Source organism: Acipenser ruthenus, chromosome 11 (assembly GCF_902713425.1).
Source record: "Acipenser ruthenus chromosome 11, fAciRut3.2 maternal haplotype, whole genome shotgun sequence".
Classification (NCBI taxonomy): Eukaryota; Metazoa; Chordata; class Actinopteri; order Acipenseriformes; family Acipenseridae; genus Acipenser; species Acipenser ruthenus.
This window is the reverse complement of record NC_081199.1, coordinates 38,220,541-38,242,265: the sequence shown is the minus strand read 5'-3', so window position 1 is coordinate 38,242,265 and position 21,725 is coordinate 38,220,541. Positions and strand designations below refer to the sequence as shown.

The 21,725-nt window shown below is 38.3% G+C and overlaps 1 protein-coding gene across 1 annotated transcript; it reads left to right on the top strand.

Annotated features, from left to right (window-relative positions):
- Window positions 1-501: 501 nt before the first annotated feature.
- On the top strand, window positions 502-21,049 carry LOC117426169 (extended synaptotagmin-3-like). The gene is made up of 23 exons (XM_034043518.3): window positions 502-1,283; window positions 6,818-6,859; window positions 6,944-7,078; window positions 7,864-7,940; window positions 8,904-8,973; window positions 9,432-9,521; window positions 9,976-10,031; window positions 10,799-10,919; window positions 11,320-11,496; window positions 11,756-11,838; window positions 11,987-12,035; window positions 12,424-12,513; window positions 12,853-12,915; window positions 13,399-13,467; window positions 14,564-14,635; window positions 14,935-15,021; window positions 15,490-15,639; window positions 16,238-16,725; window positions 17,127-17,225; window positions 17,686-17,817; window positions 18,652-18,757; window positions 20,080-20,129; window positions 20,292-21,049. Exons 1-23 carry the CDS (start codon window positions 915-917, stop codon window positions 20,326-20,328), a joined length of 2,712 nt encoding a protein of 903 aa, XP_033899409.3. The 5' UTR covers window positions 502-914; the 3' UTR covers window positions 20,329-21,049.
- Window positions 21,050-21,725: the final 676 nt, after the last annotated feature.

Sequence of the window (21,725 nt, the reverse complement as noted above, 5' to 3'; positions counted from 1 at the left end):
CCTTCGGCTCTTCTGTACAGCGGTATCGGCGCTATGGTTTGCGAGAGGTCTCGGGTTAATGCCCGCCCTCCGCCTGTGTGTGGATTGCCTCGCCTTGTGTGATGCACCTGCCTGCGTTAACTGAGGTTTGCTTCAGTATTATTCACTGTTGCTTATAAAGAACAGCTTGGGTGCATTAATAAACTGTATAAGGTATTAATGGCAATTCCAAATAATAATAATAATAATAATAATAATAATAATAATAATAATAATAATACGATCACGGGATACATGTTGCAATCACACCACTAGAGGCTGCAGGCTATAACTCTGACATAAGCAATCACACTGTGATAATAAACACACTGTAATCATATTATTTAAACTCGCGGCCAAAAATGTTCTGCCATAAACAGTATTTTGCATTCCGCAAAGACAAATGATGAGTCAGTCGGTGTGCATGGTGTGAGAGTGTGAAAGCGTCAAAATCATTGTAGGCTGACAACTTCCAGCTGTGTAGGTAAGGCTCGGTCTGCGCTCCAACCAATCCAGACCACTAAAGCGCATTTGCGCACTGATCAAAGGGTGTGGAAAGGAGGACGGCTAATTTGTGTAAACTTAATCACCTGGAGTTGGGAGGCAAGGGAAATGAACTACGAGCGAAATCGGGAAGTTAAAATGCAGTAAAGAGCAGAGAATATTCATTTCAATCGCAGTAATGATAGAAAGCAATATATACACAAATACAAAAAGTATAATGAACTGTACCCGAATGATTAAACAGGTTGTGCATCTGGGTTGAAACAAACGTGGATTTGTTTTTCTGTTTATTTAACTTCTACTCAGTTTTCAGAGGCTGCACCAGTTTTTGACAGTTTTTTTTGTATCTATTTATTTTGAGGTCGGGTAAAAAAAAAAAAAAAAAGCAAAAAATGAGAGCTGCGAGCGAGGCTAGGAAAGAAGATCGAAACACGAGCACTTCTTTTTCAGAGAGTGAGCCAAAAATTTCTGAAACGCCTGCGAATACTGGGGATTCCGGAGATGGATCGAGTGCGGTTAACCAGGCTGTAGTGGAAATGCTCATACATTTCGGGAAGGTGTTCCTCTACCTGTTCCCCGTGTACCTGGTAGGGTACCTGGGCTTGAGCATCAGCTGGGTCCTGCTTGCCTTGATGCTGTGGATGTGGTGGAAAAGAAACAGAACAAGCAAATTGGCCCGTTTTGCTGCAGCTGTGGATTTTTTGGACAATGAACGACATGTCATTACAGAAGGACTGAAGGAACTCAATATGCCTGCTTGGGTAAGTATACAGAACGCACATTTTCCCTGCTACTTAAATAATATCTTGATGGATCAAATTACAGTACCATAAAAGCCGCCTTGTAGTTTTCCTATTTGTGACCCTCTATACTACTTGCTGTGGTCTTCTATCCTATTTCCCCAGGCTCATTCTCTTGAAACGTGACACTGGTTTATGTCACCTTCTCCCTGCAAACACCATTTAATCTGTGTAGCATTTTGTCATAAACGTGCATGATTTTTGTTAGAATCCATGACTATTGCTATAGAATGAACTACCCTGTTTACAAGCAAAGACGTTTAAACTAAAGCTGTTAGGTATGTGCAAAGGTGCATGATTTCGAAACAAGTATGGCAACATAAACATTAATTACATCTGCTTGAATTAATTACATGCTGCTTGAATACTAATACGTTGTTGAGAAGTATCCTTCATATTTCACTTTTCCTGGTCTTTTTAATATAGACAATCTAGAAAGACCTGAGCCAATGAAAAAGCTTGTTTGTGTTGTCTAACTTATCAGAAGTAGCAAAAGAGGCCTTTTTTCTTCAGCTGAAATTACTGAAGTGAGGTGATACATTTTCGTATTGAATGCAGATTAAGTGGTGTACAGGAGATGTTAAGGGACCTTCACTTTAATTGTACAGAAAAATTGTAATAAACGTTGCGTGACAGGAAATCCTTGTCTGGGTTTGGCTAAATTAAAGCACTGCCTGTTGGACAGGCGTCTCATGGTGATGTAATCTGTGGCATCCCAAATTATACGGACCCTCCTGTAGACTGTACTGGCGCTAGGTTGAAACCTGCTGATGTAAATAGCGCTTTAAGCCGTCACAACAGGGTTTTTTTTTTTGTTTTGTTTATGTAAATCAACTACAGTGGAGGAAACCCAACCTAAGGTGCAGGAGCTTGTTTCCAGTGGTTACCCAGCTTTCAGCAACCGTATTTGAAACGGAAGGCCTTGGTTTACTCGGTAAACCATAATGGGGTGGGGAAAAAAACACATCTGTGTTTCAGGGAAGGAAACGACTTCCGTTACAAAACAGTTTAAATTAATCCTGATTTTACTGAGAGAATTATTAAGCAAACCAGAGAAAAAGTGGACCTAATAAAGGTACAGACTGGAACAGCTCAAACTGCAGTGCAATATTATTTATTTCTTAGCAGATGCCCTTATCCAGGGCGACTTACAATTGTTACAAGATATCACATTTTTACATACAATTACATTACTTTTTACACATTTTTACATACAATTATCCATTTATACAGTTGGATTTTACTGGAGTAATCTAGGTAAAGTACCTTACTCAAGGGTACAGCAGCGGTGTCCCCCTCCTGGGATTTAACCCACGACCCTCCGGTCAAGAGTCCAGAGCCCTAACCACTACTCCACACGGCTGTGTTTTACACTTAATGATCTTTGTGTGAAAGGTTGCATTAGGACAGCAGTAGAAGCCAGATTTATTTGTATTTGTAAATAGATAACCTTATAGCATTTCTACGCATAACTCTCGCTATTAACCTAATTTTAGGATTTTCTAGGTCAACTCCTATCAGTTATCAGAGCATGTCTCATAAACAAGATGCAATCTCCCGTGTAAACGTTTGAAATGGTATTAATAATTTGTGTATGAAAAGTAAAATAAAGAAATAAAAAATGAATTAGCAGTATGTAAGAAACTGTTTTCATTAAAAATTAACTGTTTTCAAAAACATTGTAACCTGTGTTTTTAGGGAAGTTATAAGCCTTACAAAAACACACACTTTTTCATTATTTATTTATAACCTTGTAAGCATAAAAATCTTGACTAGATTTGCCACTGTGAGGCTATATTTGGTGTTCGTGAGGTAGCTGGAACAGGATTTGAATTTCTCAAGGTTTTGATTGAAGATATGAAGCACTGCATAGAGCCAAAAGTTAAATTACAGTGCCTGTGTGTGTGGGTATGCTGTGTTGTTGCTAGGGAGGGCCTGCAGAGAAAGGAACCAGGCCCTCTGTTACCCAGTGGAGCCTCATTAGTTTTTCCAACAATTAGGAACATACTTATTGGTTATCATTATTGAAAGTATGAGCTGGGGTATCTTATGTTAGTGGAAAACTGATAGTATCAAAATGCCACATTTGGACTGTGAAGTTACCCCTCAAGTGATTTACTGCATGTTCACTTAAATGAACAAAAAGGATCAAAACAATTTGGTACAGCTTGTTGTTTCAGTTGAACAGTTTATAAAATGTGGGTCCAGAAGTGTGTTTATATATGTCACAATATATAGAACACCATTACATCATGTAAGAATAAATCATGGATTTGAATGTAAACAATAACAAGTAGTTGTCATGCCATCAAAAACCTATAAATACCTCCAATGTTTTGATTCAAACACAGGCTCCCTTGAGAGATATGTACAACATATCGAAACGTTGGGCAGCTGGCTCTTTGAGCTAATATATCTATCTATCTATCTATCTATCTATCTATCTATCTATCTATCTATCTATCTATCTAAATTTATATAATTACACTTTCCATGTGATGAGGCAGCCTATTAGCACATATAAACTTACTGTATAGAAATCAAATTGAAAGGTTACTGTCCTCATTGTTCTTTCTGAGTTGCTAAGTGGCTCCATGCTGTAGGTTCAAATGGGGACGTTCTGTGCAGTGAACAGTACTGTTGAACTCCTAGCATTTCTGACTCTCCAAATAGGAATGTAGGCTAACAGCTTTCTGTTATTGTAGATGTCTGCTTAGCATACAGTCTCAACATGTAGGTAGGTCTGTTGAAATGCATTGGGCAAAAGATCAGAAGAGATTTTTTTTGTTTTGTTTTCATAAAAGCTCTAATGGTTGGAACAAACTGACAGTGTAAACATTACCCCAGATTGATTTTTTTGTTTCTTTATGTGATTTGGAGGAAATAAACCAAGTATTTCCTTTTATGGTTATTAAATCCACACTTGCACAGCAAAACAAAAACTACTGTGTCAAAGTGTGTGGTTGTGTTTTTGTTTCTCTGCTCTTTTGTAACAAGGCATGCGAGTTGTCATTGTGTGCATCAGCTTGCAGGTTTCTTTCATGATATACTGCATACAATATTGTCCTAGAAATACAGTATATCCTGAAAGGTTGGTAATTATGAGCACCTGTTACACTTGGTTTTGTGAAAACTGATAACCGATTCTACGAGGCTCATTGTCTTCATCTAGACAATGTGGGGAAGCTATAAAAAATGCTCAGATATATTGTGAATTTAAATCAAGGGAAATCAATGATAGCTGCTGAAAATATTGAGCAACTACCACTGATTCAATGGCTACATTGACCCAGGTCATGCTGTGACTGGCCTTCTAAAAGATTGCCATGGTACTGTTGCATGGTATTTTTGCAGTTGTACTGTGCTTTTCCCATGGTTATACTATGCATACACCATAGTTTACCCTAGTTTGCCATAAAAAAAAGACACAAGAACTCTCAATACACAGAAACAAAAGGACTATTGTTTCTGTGATTGGAATTAAACAAGTGAAATGGTGACCACCAAGACTGGTACGACTTTAACTGTGATGTCAGTGCTGGCAGGCACCACTGCAGAAACCAGTTTGTCCGGGTACAATGAAGAACATGTGTCCCACCCAGCTAGTCTGCATTAGCAGCAAATGGGTAATGTTTGGGGTAACACAGCACTTGCAGAGCGACTTGCTGATCTCATTAAAGTGATTTGCATATTTTAAATGTAGACAATTATCCATTTTATAAGCAATTATTCTTCAGTATATTTCACTGTATCCATGTACAGTAAATAATTTAACAGAGCGCATAATATAAGAATGCAAGGATGGCACTTCAGTATGCAATATATATATATATATATATATATATATATATATATATATATATATATATATATATATATATATATATATATATAATATATATATATATTATCTATCTATCTATCTATCTATCTATCTAATAGTGTATATATATATATATCTATATAATAATGTATTTCCATTGTTGGGTTTTCCCCACATTGTGCTTCAATAAGGGAACCAAACAAGGTTTTAAAATGAAGTTGTTTAGTTTCCTGATGCATTATGGTAGTCCACAAACTAATTAGTTATCAATAGTAATTTTGTTTTTGTTTGTCGAATTGTCTGTTCTTCAGCACTAAAAACATTTTGGCTTGCTAAGCAGTCTGTCAGGGAGGGTGCATTCCAACCAGCTATCCTTGATTTAATTCATGGCCTTCTAAAGCTTATTATTTTGTACTTCAAGGATGGCAGGCTCAGCTTTGTCCACTAAAATAGAGATGCTTGGCTTCAGAAGGTAAAATGCCCAATGTCACAAAAAAGGTGTGAATTTTAACTCTTCTGATTTTATAGTTTAAAAACAAAAAAAGGATCCACTTAAAGTAAATGTAAAGGTTTCACAGCTTATGAATACTGCATACTAAATAGGATATAAAAATGGTGTGTTGGTCAGCTTTCTGTGGGGCAGTACGTGTTGTCTAATGTTGCTGCTGCTGCTGCTCAGTGTTTTTATGTTCATTAACGGAACAGATGGACACAATGCATCCATACACCGGTGTGAGGGGGAAAGCTACTGTTTTACATGCTGCAGCGTCATTTAACCTATGTTCCGAACCCTGTTTAGTAATGTACAATTACAAATCAAATATTACATTCATTGCAGCACGGTTTGAAATTCATGACTTGGACTGTTTGCATATACTCTCATCAAATACAATCTAAATAATGTGGATCACAAAGTACCTGTTCTGTGAGCTGCTAAAGGAAGCTTGATAGAACAACTTTCGAAGTGAGGAGTGCTCAAGGGACTTTTATTCAAACAAAGAATTATTTTTTGAAACGAGGCAGTTCTTTTGAAGCATTTTCACTAGTATTACCTTAATGGAATAAATTTTTTCTTTTTTTATTTGAAACAAAAACCTGGTCAAAGCCTCGCTGCCACAGACCTATGCAATGCACAGTGCTTACTGGCCATAAATAAAAAGCATTCTTCTGTACCAGCACTGCTTTTGTATAGTAGAGCTCATTTAGTGTGGTACAGGGTTATGCTTATATCATTTTTTTTAAATCAGGAAATAAATATAAATTTGATTCATCTGAGTCTTTAGTGTGCAGGTTTGTTGACAGCATTGTAGTATGTCAGTGTTTACTAGAGTAGAAGGGGAGATGGCAGGGCATGAATTTACAGAATATGAGATTATTAGTTGTACATCTGATTTTGTATTATGTAAACATAATAATTAGAATGGACATTTTCATGTGGCCTCTGTATTAACATTTATATACTCTGATTAAACACATGGCATATTTCAGGAAATATATTAATTGTGAGAATAATGCATGTGCTTAAAGTTAACTAATCACTTGAAGCAAACACTCAACAAGCACCAGACAGCTTCTTTAAAGATGTCTCGCTGTGCGTGATGTTTATTCTATATTCATTTTAGATGCATATACTGTACAGTACACTCCTAACGTATGTGTCGTATGCTTGCAGGTTCATTTCCCTGATGTAGAGAAGGCAGACTGGTTGAACCAGGTAATGAAGGAATTAACTCTACTTTTTGTGACTTCGCTAAAAAGCTGAATTTCCACAGGATTGAACTTGTCTGCTCCTTAACAGATACTGGATCAAGCCTGGCCTTACTTTGGGATCTTTATGGAGAAGGTATTCCGTAACAGCATTGAACCAGCAGTACGAGCGTCAAACATTCACCTCAAGACCTTCACCTTCACCAAGATCCACTTTGGAGAAAAGGTACAGGAAGCAGGATCTCTCAATTACCAGTTAATAAACGGCTAGCTTCTCAGATTATTGATGAAATGTTGTAGTTGCCAACTTAACCTTTCTAACTTGTAATGTCCTCAGTAAGAGTTTCTTGCCTATTGATGCCTGACTAAATACTGAGGCTGACCATATAGCTGTGTACCCATTAAAGATGTTAAAGTTGATCGCCCTTACTGGATAAATCGCTCACATTTTCATATTAAAGTACTTGCTGTTTTATTCTTCTTGACATTTCTGTTAATTTCCACACAAAGCAAAGAGGTGGCGGATGCACCACTGTTCATTCCTGTAAGGGGAGCTTGTATGAGTTTGTAAATCTGCCACCATAGCCACACCTACTAATGTTTCTAATATCTAATTAACCAGTTTAAACTGACAACTTTTCAGTGTTGTGGAACTCCTCAGGCAAAATCTAATGGCGCCCTTCACTTTGACTTTTTACCTTAGACTGCTGACATATTGGGGTCATGTGACTTTTTGGTTTCCCAAAAAATACAGAAATAAATAAATGCCAGTACCTAGCTGTATTCAGTGATTCTCTGTCAGCTTCGCTCGTGCTGTCCTATAAGAAATTAACCCTTTTGGGTCTGTTGTTTTTTTTCAAAGCTGCCGCAGCCACGATGTTGACAAAACATTCACTTTCATATGACATTCTCTTTTTGATTTTGCTCCCAGGGGTGCGTTGTCCTATTTTTAGTTTACATATCCCCCAAAAAAACCACTCCGCCCTGAATTGTATCTGTTTTGGCATGCAGCCCCTCAAGATCAAAGGAGTGAAGGCGTGCACCAAAGGACTTGACAAGAGACAAGTTATCCTGGACCTGCAAATCAGGTACAAAAATAAACTCTTCAGACAAACGCAGAACAAACGGCATGTGGGCCAAAACAAAACAAATACCTGCAACAAGCTCTCTTACTCGCGTTCTCCACTCCCTGAACACTTCACCTGTGCAGCCAAACTGCAGGTCTTACAATAATCGATAATAACACTGGCTTTAATAATAATAATAATAATAATAATAATAATAATAATAATAATAAACAAATACAGACATGCACAGGGGCGGGGGGAGTACCCCGTCACAATTCTCTTATGGCCTCTTTTCTGCTAATTGAACACGGGTCCATACTGTATTCTTTTACATAATGTAAAGGAACAAAACTGAAAGTGTAAAGCCATTCCTCTTTAAACATGTCATAGGTTTGGTTGTAACTAGCAAAGAGTACATTGTAGCCATTATTGGGTTGCGTCATGACTGGATTTATGTATGTCACGCTTTTAGATATAGATTATTTATAGTAACCACTGATCCAATTGTAATGAAACTTAGTAAGGACATTCATTCAAGTCTGATTTATATAATTTGGTTTGTAGAAGACAATCCAGATATTGCACACAACCAAAGTAGTTTCTCATGATGTACCATCCACAGAAAATAAACAAATATCGGTACTTGTGGTTTTACAGATATGTAAGGTATTGGCTGAGGTTATCATAGTTATGACCTGTATGTACCTTTAATGCAATGAAACCATCTTTCACTTGTGAGACTTTTTTCTTTTTTTTTTAAACAATAAATAACATACAACTCCTAACTAAAACATCTGATTAGGATGCAATAAAGCATACTGACCTTACTGGGTTTTATTTTGTTCTGTATATACTGGTATAAAGTGGATGGTGTTGACATTGCAGGTATTAAATTCAGATGTAAGAAAACAAACCCTCTGAACTAAATAATGATGCGTACGCTGCTGCACTGCTCTGAAACCACTGCAATGTTTCTACTTTCAGTTATGTTGCAGACTGTGAAATCAATGTGGAGATTAAAAAGATATGCAAAGCTGGAGTGAAAGGAATGCAGGTAGGAATGAATCGGGTTGATTTCTGCCATTAATTCGGTGGACATGCTTCAAACCCTTTTGGCCCTTTCTCTTGGTTTCTTCTTACAGTGTGCTAAGTTTTTTAAAAGTTTTTGCTGTAATTTTGATTTAAAAAAAAAAAAAATCTGTAAAGGCTGACGCATGAACAACTTAAGCAAAAGTGCAAACAGGTGCAAATGAAAGGAAAACAGACAAAAAGAGGATTTCTTCTCAATTGAGAGCAAAATACAGCACTGGTTAGGAATAAAATGCAGTTTTGATATTCATTCTTTAATGAACTCGTTGTGTTGTAAACGCTTGGTGAACAGGGCCCCTGATCTTGACTGAGGTTGTAGAGCCTTTCTTTGCATGCTTAAACAAATAGGCAAGACCATGGAGGTGGATGATTAAGAGAGCTTTGAAGAGTGAAAGGTTTTGAAAGAGCTGTGTTTTGTTTTAGCTTCACGGCACATTGCGAGTCATTCTGGAGCCGCTTATTGGCCAGTCCCCCTTGGTGGGAGGAGTCACGTTTTTCTTCATTAGACGACCAGTAAGTTGATTTTTACTTCTTTTTTTTCCCCCCTCATTCTCCCTAACATTTGGTAATTATGTAACCTGCAAGTGTACTAAATGATAGTAAGCATTTACATATGTGTCTGGCAGATGTTACAATTACAGATGAATTATATCCCCTAAATGGGAGAACACATTAAGAGAGTCATGTGATAGCCAGACGTTGTCTATCTGTTGATGTGTCACATCTACATTGTTATATGTACATACTGTAGAGTGGATATAGGCCATGATACGGATGGCTCAGATTCTGTATTTATACCTGTGGCAGTGGAAATGCTATCCCAGCTTGTCTTAACTTTTTTACTTGAACTGTTTCCCCCATTTGATGATGATGATGATGATGATGATGATGATGATGATGCATATAATATGTATTTTGGGAACATTTTTCATATTCCTAATTTTTTATTTTAATTTTCTCTTAATAGCTTTTGGAAATCAACTGGACTGGACTAACAAACTTACTGGACGTGCCAGGATTAAAGTAATTTTATATATACCGAGCATCAAAAGAAACTTGTCACTATTATAACACATTTATTAAAAAAAATAAGGTATATAAATGATGGACATTGACAAAATGTTCCTGATGAACTCCACCACTCCCCCCCCCCCCCCCCTCCCCCCCCATTTATAACAGCTTAAGTTTCTAAACATTCCATTACAATTACTATAGGAGCAGTTGGTTACTGTGGGATTCTTGTCAACCTGGTAAAATGGTACCATACATTTAAAAAATAAATATTTTGCATACTATACAGTTGCTGCCGCTTCCTAAATATTTCCTCTAACTGTCTTGCACATAAAGTGAAACATTGAAGATGGTGAATTGTCTAATGTTTTAACTGTCCTACTGCTGATACACAGTATAGCATATGTGCAATTTGCTGTTGTCGGGCCTAACTGTAGTCGAATTTGTGAATTATTAAAATAACGGGATCACTGTGCTGTATCTAGTAACAGCTTTACGTAGTTGTTTTTGTGTTATTTTTTTGTGCTTATTCAATAGAACTTGAAACGATTAATGTTGCACAGAAGGTTGCTGTCCATTTCCTTTTTAAAATCAATTTCCAATTCCCGTCCCTTTTACTCCATTACAATTCCAAGTTTGAAGTACGTGGAATTGAATTTGGAGTTGGGAATTGATTTTAAAAAGAAACTGACCCCAACCCTGGTTGCACATTGTTTTATTATGTGCTATAGAAGGTGTACCCCAGTAATAAGCATGTGGACATGTACCCCTTTGTTTAGTGACATGTCGGACGGTGCAATTCTGGATATCATCTCCTCCTACATGGTTTTACCCAACCGCTACTGCGTCCCACTCATCGACCAGGTGCAGCTGGCCCAGATGAGGTTCCCTCTTCCAAGTGTGAGTGCGCTCCTCTCGTGTGGTCCTCACTTCGTATTTGGGCGAGTTTCCTGTGGTATTAGATTCAGTTATACGGAGATTTAGCTGTGCAACACTGCTGTTTGGACTGCTCTTCATGGTTTTCTCTCAAGTTGGTGACCATTTCTGTTTTTCAGTTGCCAGTAAAATGTTTAATATTGTGTGTGTTCGTTAGCATTTATAACTTCCATGAGGTATTAAACCTTTCAACGTATCTCCTCCTATTAACTGTAATTAATTAGTAGTTTTCTCACACTATGCAAATGCTGCCTTAGAAGTAAAAAAAATACTCCCTGCCAACAGGTGTCGCTGTAAGCAATGTTGTTCAGGGGTTTCCTCGAGTGGGGATCCATTTCTAAGGACCGAATGTTTGTGTTTTCAGGGTGTGGTAAGAGTTCATCTGATAGAGGCCGAAGACCTGGTACCAAAAGACACCTACATGATGGGAATGGTAAAAGGCAAGTCTGATCCATATGCAAATCTGAGGGTCGGCACACAGAGCAATCGTAGCAAAACCATTAAGGAAAACCTGAATCCCAAATGGAATGAAGTTTATGAGGTGGGTACCAACATACACAGAGCTTTATAGACAATGGGCACTACATATTTGGAATGGGGAAACTTGATCATAAAACCAATAATAGTGATAATAACCTGAGATTTGAATGTTAGAACTGTCCCATTATGCCAGACTGTTAATTTAGCTTGTGGCACTGAGGTCTCTTGCATGTTATGAAGGGTTACAGGAAATTGACATCGAAATGGCTGCTCTCTGTTGTGTTGTTTTTTGCTAAGATGTGGTGGTTCTTCTATTTCAGTTTGTGGTGCACGAGGCTCCAGGGCAAGATCTAGAGCTGGAGATGTTTGATGAAGACCCTGATAAAGATGACTTTCTTGGCAGGTGAGCTGATCTGTTACTGCTATAGTCGTTCTACTGCATCTGTCAATGTATTTGTTTAACTAACCCACATGGTATACAGTATCCATAACTCAAATTGCCTGTTTTCAGATTTCTTCACATTGGTTTAAATATTTTCTTTTCTTTCCAGTCTCGTCATAGAACTTGGTGAGGTGATGAAAGACAGAGTCGTGGATGAGGTAAGATTTGTTTTTGTTTCTTTATTTGCGTACTTTACTTAATCCTCTTCGTCCCATACAGTACACAAGGCGTCCACAAACAATCGTCAACTCAACTGGTCAGCAGCCGTTTTTTCCTGCCGGCCGGTGTCCACCTAGGGGCAACTCTTGGGATGGCCATGCCATCTCCTCCTCCATTGTCTGATCTCCATGGTGAGATCCTTCATTTTGGTGATTCGATGGAGCTTCTCCATGGGGATCTTCCTTGGCCAGAAAACTTGGCAGACCTCTTATTCTTTAAATGGGGAATAATGATATCAAGAGAAGTTAGAGCATCAACAGACTAGTTAAAGTGTTGTAACTTCCTAGTTGTCCTTTTTTTATAACCTATACTCACATGTTTGCACAGTGGTTCCCGCTGAGTGACATAGAGAGAGGGAAGGTGCATTTGAAGCTGGAGTGGCTTTCTTTACTGATGGACCTGGACAGATTGGTGGAGGTAGGAGCCATGCACAGCACTGTACAACATACTGCTGTAAACCGACTTCACCTGCATGCTTTAAACTTAAAATATCTTTACATTGAATATTTTTATTCCTCACTGATGGTGCAAACTATGTCTTGGTGTAAGAAGGGTAGTACTTCCTTAACTTTTTTTCATGCCAATAAAACAGCCTTTAATTGGGGTGAATTAGGACCCTTTATTACCTTAAACTAAAACTCTGCAAACTTGGAAATATCAACATCAGCGGGTCTGTAAATCTTAGCTGTCAAAAACAGTTGGTGGTTTAACTAACACTTGTGAATTAAGACCATGTTTTTTTTTTTTCTCTTTTAGAATAACCACAATCTTTCATGTGCGATACTGGTTGTGTATTTGGACAGCGCCTACAACCTACCTGTAAGTAATATTCAGTGTGCAGTTTTGTGTTGATAAACACACGCTGTCCTCCGAAGCGTGTGCCGTCAGCCGCCCGCTTCTTTACACTCTGCAGACTCGCTGTGCAGCCGCCTCAGAGCTACAGCGTCGGAGGACAACGCAGCTCTGGGCAGCTTACAGTCAAGCCCGCAGGCTCCTGGCCGGACTACAGGGGTCGCTGGTGCGCGGTGAGCCGAGGACACCCTGGCCGACCTAACCCTCCCTCCCCCCGGACGACGCTCGACCAATTGAGCGCCACCCCCTGGGAGCTTCCGTCCACGGTCGGCTGTGGAATAGCCTGGACTCAAACCGGCGACGTCCAGGCTATAGAGCGCATCCTGCACTCTAGCGAGTGCTTTTACTGGATGCGCCACTTGGGAGCCCCTGCAGTTCTGTTTTTTAAATATCATCTTGTTTTTGTACAGTATATTGTTAATGTTTACTTGTCTGTTTATCTGCTCACAGAGAAATCACTTTGAATACAGCAACAATGAATATGGAATGAAGAAGAATAAAAATCCCAAGTACCTTAAGGTAAGGAACTCCTTAGTTGACATTGTATTCAAATAGTGATCATTTATAAAAACAGATTAGGATATCTGGCATGTACTAGACCAAACTGGCATAGCCTAATTAAACTGCCAGGAGAGGGTGTTCCCAGATTGTCAATAGCATGGCTGGCTGAGTGACTCATCAGCTCGCTTGGCTCACCCTCTATTGCTTCCAGAACAGATGGGTGTGAGCTTGAACTGCGTTTGCTGGGTATGTACTCGGCTTGTAATTGGAGCCCTGCTTCTCTTGTGGTACCTGTCTGACTGCTTTGTAAATACACCCCAGAGCAAGGAGATGTTTTGGCCTAAATAGAGAGAGATTGTATGGTAATGAAGTCCTTTCAGGCTTCGGCTTCAGTTTCTTTTGCTTGCCCAGTATAGTCCCAGCTTCTGAAGAGACCAGTGGGGTTGAATCTCGGCGCCTCCCTGTTGCTTGCCTATTTTAGGGCCTCCTGGATGTAAGGACACCCTAAAATTGTATGAACCAATTTGTTGTGGTTTTGAATTGTCTTCAGTTGAAAATCTGTTTAGTCTTAAGAGTCCTTAACTGATCGCTTTCCTTGGATGTCCTGAAGTTCAGGATTAAAGCTATTGTATTAGATTTTTTTTGTAAGAAACAAAACCTGTAAATTTTGAATTATCAAACATTTCGTGTATCTAATTGCATGGCATTTTTATATTGCACTGTATATTGTCTTAAATGTGTTTTTCTTTATTAAAATATTCTCCACCTTCTTGAGGAGGGTGTGCTTTAAATGGTACAGAGTTTTGTAATGCATGTCTCTCCTTGCCCAGCTATGTTGTAAGGAACTTGTCTGCGTTCAGAAAACATGCAATGTAACAGGCATGTTTTCAATGTAGTGGTGAGCCTGTGATTGAACCAGCAATGCCTTTTTCCACACCAAGTGTAATTAGCCAAAGGGATTCTCTTTGCTAGAGAGCAAAAAACTCACTAAATGGGCTCCATGATTTTAGGGTTGTTTGCACTGGCAGTCTGGGCCTGAACCAACAAACTGTCTTAGTTTGGGGCCAGCATATCCCACAATCCCACACCTTCTCTGTCTGTTTCTTCATCCTAGTCAAAGAAGAGCAACGGAGAGCCATCAGCACATGTGGAATTTTCCATTGACAAAGAATTGCAGAAAAGCAAGGTACTGAACAGGTTCAACATAGACTTGAAACTCTGGATTTAAAAACTGGACCACTATAGGACAAGACATGATTATCTTGACTAAAATAAACGCATTCCATGTTTCCTGAAGTTACAGCACACCACAACGTTTCTGTGCTAAAGTATTTGTTCCTACCAAACCCCCTGATGTATGATTAAATGATTTTAATCCTTTTATGGATTTGCCCTTTCGTTATTATATCGCAACATTTCAGCCATGCATGCAATGATATGTTATCCTGTAATAATGGAAATATCCAATCAATTTTCTTACTTCAGGTCTCTCGTTCAACCAAAGATCCAGTGTGGGAGGAGTCCTTTACTTTCTTCATCAAAAATGTTCACTCTCAGTGTCTTACAATCAAGGTATTGGACTACTTATTTCATACTTTTTGATTTAGAGGGTTATCTGGAATTTCTGGAATATGCAATTGACAAAGATATATGACTTGCTACACTTTGTAAATATATAAATACTTTCCAAAAAGTTAATACGTTAAATACTCCACCTACATGTGTTTTTGTACAGTACCTTAACTGCTGTGCCTGTGCTGTCTTGCACAGCTACAGGCTGTGTAACTGCACAGTGCTTGTGTAATGTTTTCCAACTTCAGCTTACAAGTACAAAGCGAACCTAATCTTGAGCCAAGAAGTCACTAGCTGTGGCACAAAAGAAAATGACAATTGAAGCAGTTGCGGTTATTGATTTGAGAACAGGGTGCAGGTGCATACGATTTAAGGCCAACCCTGTTGTCTCCCTTTTATAACATGCAAGTACATTTTTTTCATAACTAATGTTTTCTTTCATAAGTTTCTGTGCTATTTGTTTACCAGATTAAAGACGACGACAAGAAATGTGCCCTGGGTGTTTTGTCAATCCCCCTCAAACGCTTGTTGACTGCTGCAGAAATGACCATGGACCAGCGCTTCCAGCTGGAGCATGCTGGACCCAACAGCATGATCAAGATGAAAGCCATGCTGAGGGTAGGCAGTCTGATCACACCTCTCAGCTCCTTCTGTACCAGTGAACAGTTGGCACTCCCTGCTGTCCAACTGTCAACTCTATTGAGGAATGAGCATATGGTGGCTGCCTCAGTGGTCATTGAAAACACAGGTTTTAAGTTTCTCTAAGTAGTTCCGGTTATTGGTTTATAGTTAATTGCTACACTCAAAGAAGTGTGTTTTGTTAGAACAAGAAGTTATTTACTACTCCTATGAATAGGTTTCTTGTACATCAGTTTGTCCATAATATAGGCGTTCTTTACCACAGTTCTCGGAGCACAGCTTAAGGTGACCCACTTGTGCATTATTTCTGCTGTTGCTGGTTGTTAATGAAGACTATTTCCTGGGGTCTGGGTTTGCTCAATTTGCATGGACATTTTAAATTTGCATTATTTAATATACTGTACAATTCATGTAAATCAAACCTGAGTAAAGCATTCAGAGTTGCTTAATTTACAGTGTATTATCTTGGAGGGGGGGTATACTGGTATGTTTTAGACACTCTCCTGTTGGTCTGATTTAGTATTGCATACTTCCTCTACCCAATATAACAATTATAATGTTGGCTTGTTCTCTGTAGGTCCTTGCCATGAAGGAGCCAGACCCTGACAGTGTCTACACTGGCCTTAACGCCTTAAAGAAAGGCCCATTGTCAATCAAAAATAAGAGAAGCAGCAGAAATGAGTCGTCTTCACCAACTGCACACCCAGCTTACCCACTACTCCCTACTCCGCCATCACACCCATCACACCCATCACACCCATCACACCAAACACACCAAACACACCAAACACACCAAACACACCCAACACACCCAACACACCCAACACACCCAGCTAACAGACTAAATAGTGCCCTTTCCGAGGATAACCTGGAGAGAGAGAGCAGCAGCCACAACAATCTCAGACCCTCTTCCAACGGGGAATCGAAGCCTATGACGCCAGCAGCGCCAATCATGAGGACATCCTCTGTGTCGCGGCCACGCACAAGATTAGATACCCAGAGTATTGACTTGTCCATTTGCTCTTCCCGTTTTGACCTCACAGAAGACCAGATTCCGTTTCCAAAGTGAGTTGTTGTTGTTGTAGTTTTCTTTTCCTTCCTATTGGTTTTATAGAATTTGCCAAGTGTTCACCCTGAAGTCCAAGTTCAGTGGCTGAAAATGAAACCTGTGCATTCAAATACCGCCTCAGATTGTATGTTGTGGATTAAGGCTGAATGAATGGTGCTGTAGTGACTGAAATCCAATCCTTTTAAAAGGAATGCAGGCTTGATGAGACTTGTCCCTTTCATTAGAGATATCTGGGGCTTAAACCTGCCACTCTTAAAGTGGACTGACAAACACAGCATTTTTTTATTTTTATTTCAAATATCGCACCCACTTCTGGGAAATATGTGCACTATAAGTGAACAATGTAATCCTTCCATTGCTTGGCAGAAATTAAATGTGAATTTGTGTGTTTTCCCAGTGGAACAAACTACCAGGCTGGCGGTCTGGGAGAGATACAGGTGACTGTGCGTTACGTACCCCAAAGGAAGAGTCTGACTGTACTTGTTAATTCTTGCAGGTAATTTTATTTTATTTTATCCCTGCTCTACATTTATTTGTATTCCTTTTTTTTAAAAATGTGGGAAGTTTTCACTCTGTGCTTTAAAGGCCTAATAAAATTCTGAAAAGGACATTTTCCCTTAAGTGTAAAATAAAATGCCAGAACAGCAAACATCTTCTGACCTGCTTGTAAAACATGTTGGATTTTGGCGGACTGTCCCATGTAAAACAGGGCTGGACTAAGATTTTATTTGGGCCTCTTACTGGAGTCGAGTCTTTCATATTATGAGGTTTGGACAGTCCTTCACCTCGGATATCCGTTAATACTGAGGGGGATATAATATAATATAATATGTATGTGTGTGTGTGTGTATGTGTGTGTGTATATATATATATATATATATATATATATATATATATATATATATATATATATATATATATGTTTGTTTATTTATTTTCCATATTCATTTGCACAGGAATTTAATAGCTGCCTCCCAGGGTGGATCTGATCCATATGTCCGGATCTATTTGTTTCCAGAAAGGAGCTGGTCCTCAAGGAAAAAAACAACTGTGAAAAAGAGAAGTGTCAACCCTCTGTTTGATGAGAAGTAAGGAACAAAAAAGATTAGTGCCTGTCTCTGTGTTTTCTGACTAAGTAGTTGATTAAAAGCTTGCCTGTTTTCTCCATTACTTAAGGCATAGGCCATGTTTACAAGCACTGTATTGTGTATCAAGCAATAACATAATCATGGTTAAATGCTGAAATGTGTTTTTTTTTTTTTTTTTTTTTTTTTTTTTAAAAGTACCATTTCCCCAGGCTATGGACACATTTGGGAAACTATATTGCCAAAATATATATCTGTATTGACTGAATGAATATTTGTGTATTTTTATTATTTATTTGAAGATCTCTGTAGACAATGTCATCTTTAGGTTGGTTTTTGTGGCCCTGTGAAACAGACGCCCTCTCATTTCTGTTACATGGTCGTATCGGCATTATACAACCTTTATCAAAGAAAATAATCTAAAACCACTCCTGATTTAAAGCAGGACCAAAGAATCAATAGCAGCCAATAACAGGGAACAGGTGTAACATGAAACCATCTCGCAAAGAAAGCATTAAGTGGAGGAGAGTGAGAAGGAAACACAAAAACAAACATGCAGTGTGAACTCCCTGTGCGGAGGGATCCTTCAGCTTAATGAACAGTAATAAAGCCGACGTCGCGGGTACATGAGCAGTTTGTTACATCCTTCCAACATAACCGCCTTGTCTTGACTGGAAGAAAACCCTGAACTTCTTCCCATACAGGGAATTCTAACTCCACACACCTCAGCTGGCTTAGTTCTTTAAAGATTCATTCATAAGAGAAACCTATGCTATGCTATTTTTTTGGACAGGACAGGTGCATACAATCTCATAAATACCTCTTTTCATCCTTAAGGTTTGAATACTCTGTACCTCTTGAAGAAGCCCAGAGGAGAAAGCTAGATATTGCAGTAAAGCACAACAAGTCATTCACGTCACATGAAAGAAAAGAACTTGGGAAGGTAATATTGGCTAATGATATTATTATTATTATTATTATTATTATTATTATTATTATGAAGCCCAATGGTTGTAAAATCCCACTTAAAAAAAAAAAAAAAATGGTCACATGTTAGTGTAACTCGTACATGTTTAATACCTCTGCCCAGTCTCCTGAAACATTGACACAGTGATTTTATTATTTGCTGGTGTGTGGGGCATGTATTAGAGTCCTGCATGGGTCAGAGTTTTACGACCCACTTCCAACCCGGACCCGCAACCCTTTGCAACACCGTCTTACCCACGACCCGACCTGCTTTTAATAAGACATGCAACCCGACCCAAACCTGCAAGTGTTTGTCCTTTACCTACTGCCTGCGTCGACTGACTCTCTCACACTCTCACATTCACCCACAGATATCTCTACTGTTCTCCACAGATTGAGTTTACACAATAGGCTATACAGCGCGGTAGCTTTCTCTAGTGGTCTGGATATATTTTAACACTAACATATTAACTAGCTCTACTTACTTTACTATAAACTACCTGTCTCTTCCTTTCATGCCACCAGTTGAAAGGGAGCTACACCTGTGCTTTCACAGAGGTGATGTACCAGTTTTGTGGCTGTCATTCACAAAAACATAATGAATGGTTTTTGGTTTTACAAGCAACGAATCCAGTGACACGTTCATTATTTTAATTCGCTATGATTCCAAAATAATTCCACACTTCTGATTTTATCTCTCAAACTATCCACCACATGATATAAACCCTGCTCTATTTTTTGTTTCACCTCATTCACAAACATTTTTAATATCGCCAAGCAGTGATAAAAAGATCTTGCAACGTATCCCTAATCGCAGGAAATACTGGTACATTAACCTTCTAATATGTTATTTGGGAAAGGGTTACAGATGAGTACGCTGAAAGGACAGAAAATGTTTTTGGTGATTCAAATACCGACCCGAAAATTATTTTTTATTGACCTGAACCGCAAACTGCGAAAGTTCAAATTCCGACCCGCTTTTGTGGGTCACCCACGGGTACCCGACCCGATGCAGGACTCTTGACATGTATTTAACTCCACTCACACCCCTTGTTTACTAAAAATCTATATATAATCCTCTTATGCCCACAGATCCTGTGTTTACTAAATGTCTTTGTATCCCTGAATAAAAAAAACTGCCCCTTCAAAAGATTTCAATAAGCAAGACATACCACAAATATAATCCATTTGCCACCAATGCAGAATGACTCGGTGGGACGTTTGTTCTTTAAACTGCTAAGACTGGTGCAACATCCAAAGTGAAGGACTTTCAAGGGCCTTTTGTTTTTTTGCTTTCAGGTCTTGGTTGACCTTTCCCAACATGATTTGATCCAGGGATTTACACAGTGGTGAGTAATATTATTTTTGTTAATTATATTTTTCTCCAGTGCATGAATCTGCATTGTCAGAAATGGCCCACGGGCTTACCTCACGAAACACCTTGTATATCCTGTGTACAGAAGATGTTACAGTGAATGCTCTCAAACATTTTAACATTTATTTTTTTGCAGGTATGAGCTGTCGATGGATGGACTGCAAAAAAGCTAAGAGAAGAACTCCTTGTGCCCAGATATCTCTGCAAGGACTTCATTGATACAGCTTTTTTTTTTTTTTCTTTACTCTGCTAAACTTTTGATCTAAATCATTTAATTAATGATTGATAAAATATCCTCAAGTCCTAATGTTGTACATTTAATTTCCCACCTCCAACAAAAATAATAATTTAATAAATAGTACAGCCCATGCTAAAATGTAATTGCTAGTCCAAGATTACCATAAAACGTTATTGTTAAAACGGTTGTTTTGAAGCCCCAATATTAACCTCCTAACATGGATTTTCCTGATACTTGCAATATTTCAGCAGTTTTTTGTGTGTGTGTATATGTATCTGTCTGTACGTGTATATATATGTGTGTGTGTGTGTATATATATATATATATATATATATATATACACACACACACACACACACACACACACACACACACATATATATATATATATAAATATAAATTAACTTAACAGAAAATACCTGTTTCATTTTGGTAAAAGAGTAGACCATTGGCACCCACATATGTAACATGTTAAAAGCTGTTTTTTGCCAAGCTAATGTAGGAACACCAGTTCTTTTTTGATGTGTCTCTTGTATCTATGATGTATATTTAAGTATTATTTAGCCATTTTCTACTTGTACATAAGTGGTAAAAGGATGCAAGTGTTGTAATATATTGTATTAAAAAAAAAAATCAAAAATGACATTTATATTAAATATGTCTGAAATTTGTGCATAATTGTTACTATTCTCTATGAGACTTTGAATCCCATTGCCAAGCCATTAAGCCACATCACTAAGGGTCTGTTTAGGAAATGCACAGCAGTCTGATAGAATTCAACGATAGAAGCAAATGCAATTTCAGTGAGTAATAAAGTAATTCAAACAAACACAGTTTAAAAAAAAAACAAAAAAAAAAAAAACACAAATAACTTATAACAATGTCAAAGTGCTAAAAAAACATAATACATATTTAGTTTAGCACTGTGGAAGGGTGTGGCTATTCACTGACACAGGAGAGAGAAGGCTGTACTTGAAACACCGCACAGTTTTATTTATTACTTTTGGTTTGTGTTTGTTTTTGTTTTTTTTTATTTGCAAGTGCTTGTTTTAGCCCGCAAAGGGCGCTGTTGTCCGTGTTACTTACTTAGCCCCCCTCCACAGTTTCAATCTAAAAGCTTGTAACAAAAGTTAAACTCATTAATCAATCTTCACAAGACCTACATTACAAATTTAAAAAAAACAAGAAAAAAAAAAAAAAAAAACACTGCTGGTCACTGGTTGTACTTCAGTACAAAGAGGTAGTCAGTTCCCTGCACTGGTATCAATGGTTTTGCCTTTCATTCCCACTACACACTGAACTAACATTTCTTCACTGAATCCATTCAATGGC

Bases quoted from the DNA above. Each gene is read 5' to 3' on its own strand.
- LOC117426169 (XM_034043518.3), top strand. From the start codon at position 915: ATGAGAGCTGCGAGCGAGGCTAGGAAAGAAGATCGAAACACGAGCACT. The intron at 9,522-9,975 runs GTAAGTTGATTT...TTCTCTTAATAG, and splicing joins TTTTCTTCATTAGACGACCA to CTTTTGGAAATCAACTGGAC. The intron at 12,036-12,423 runs GTAAGATTTGTT...ATGTTTGCACAG, and splicing joins AAGACAGAGTCGTGGATGAG to TGGTTCCCGCTGAGTGACAT.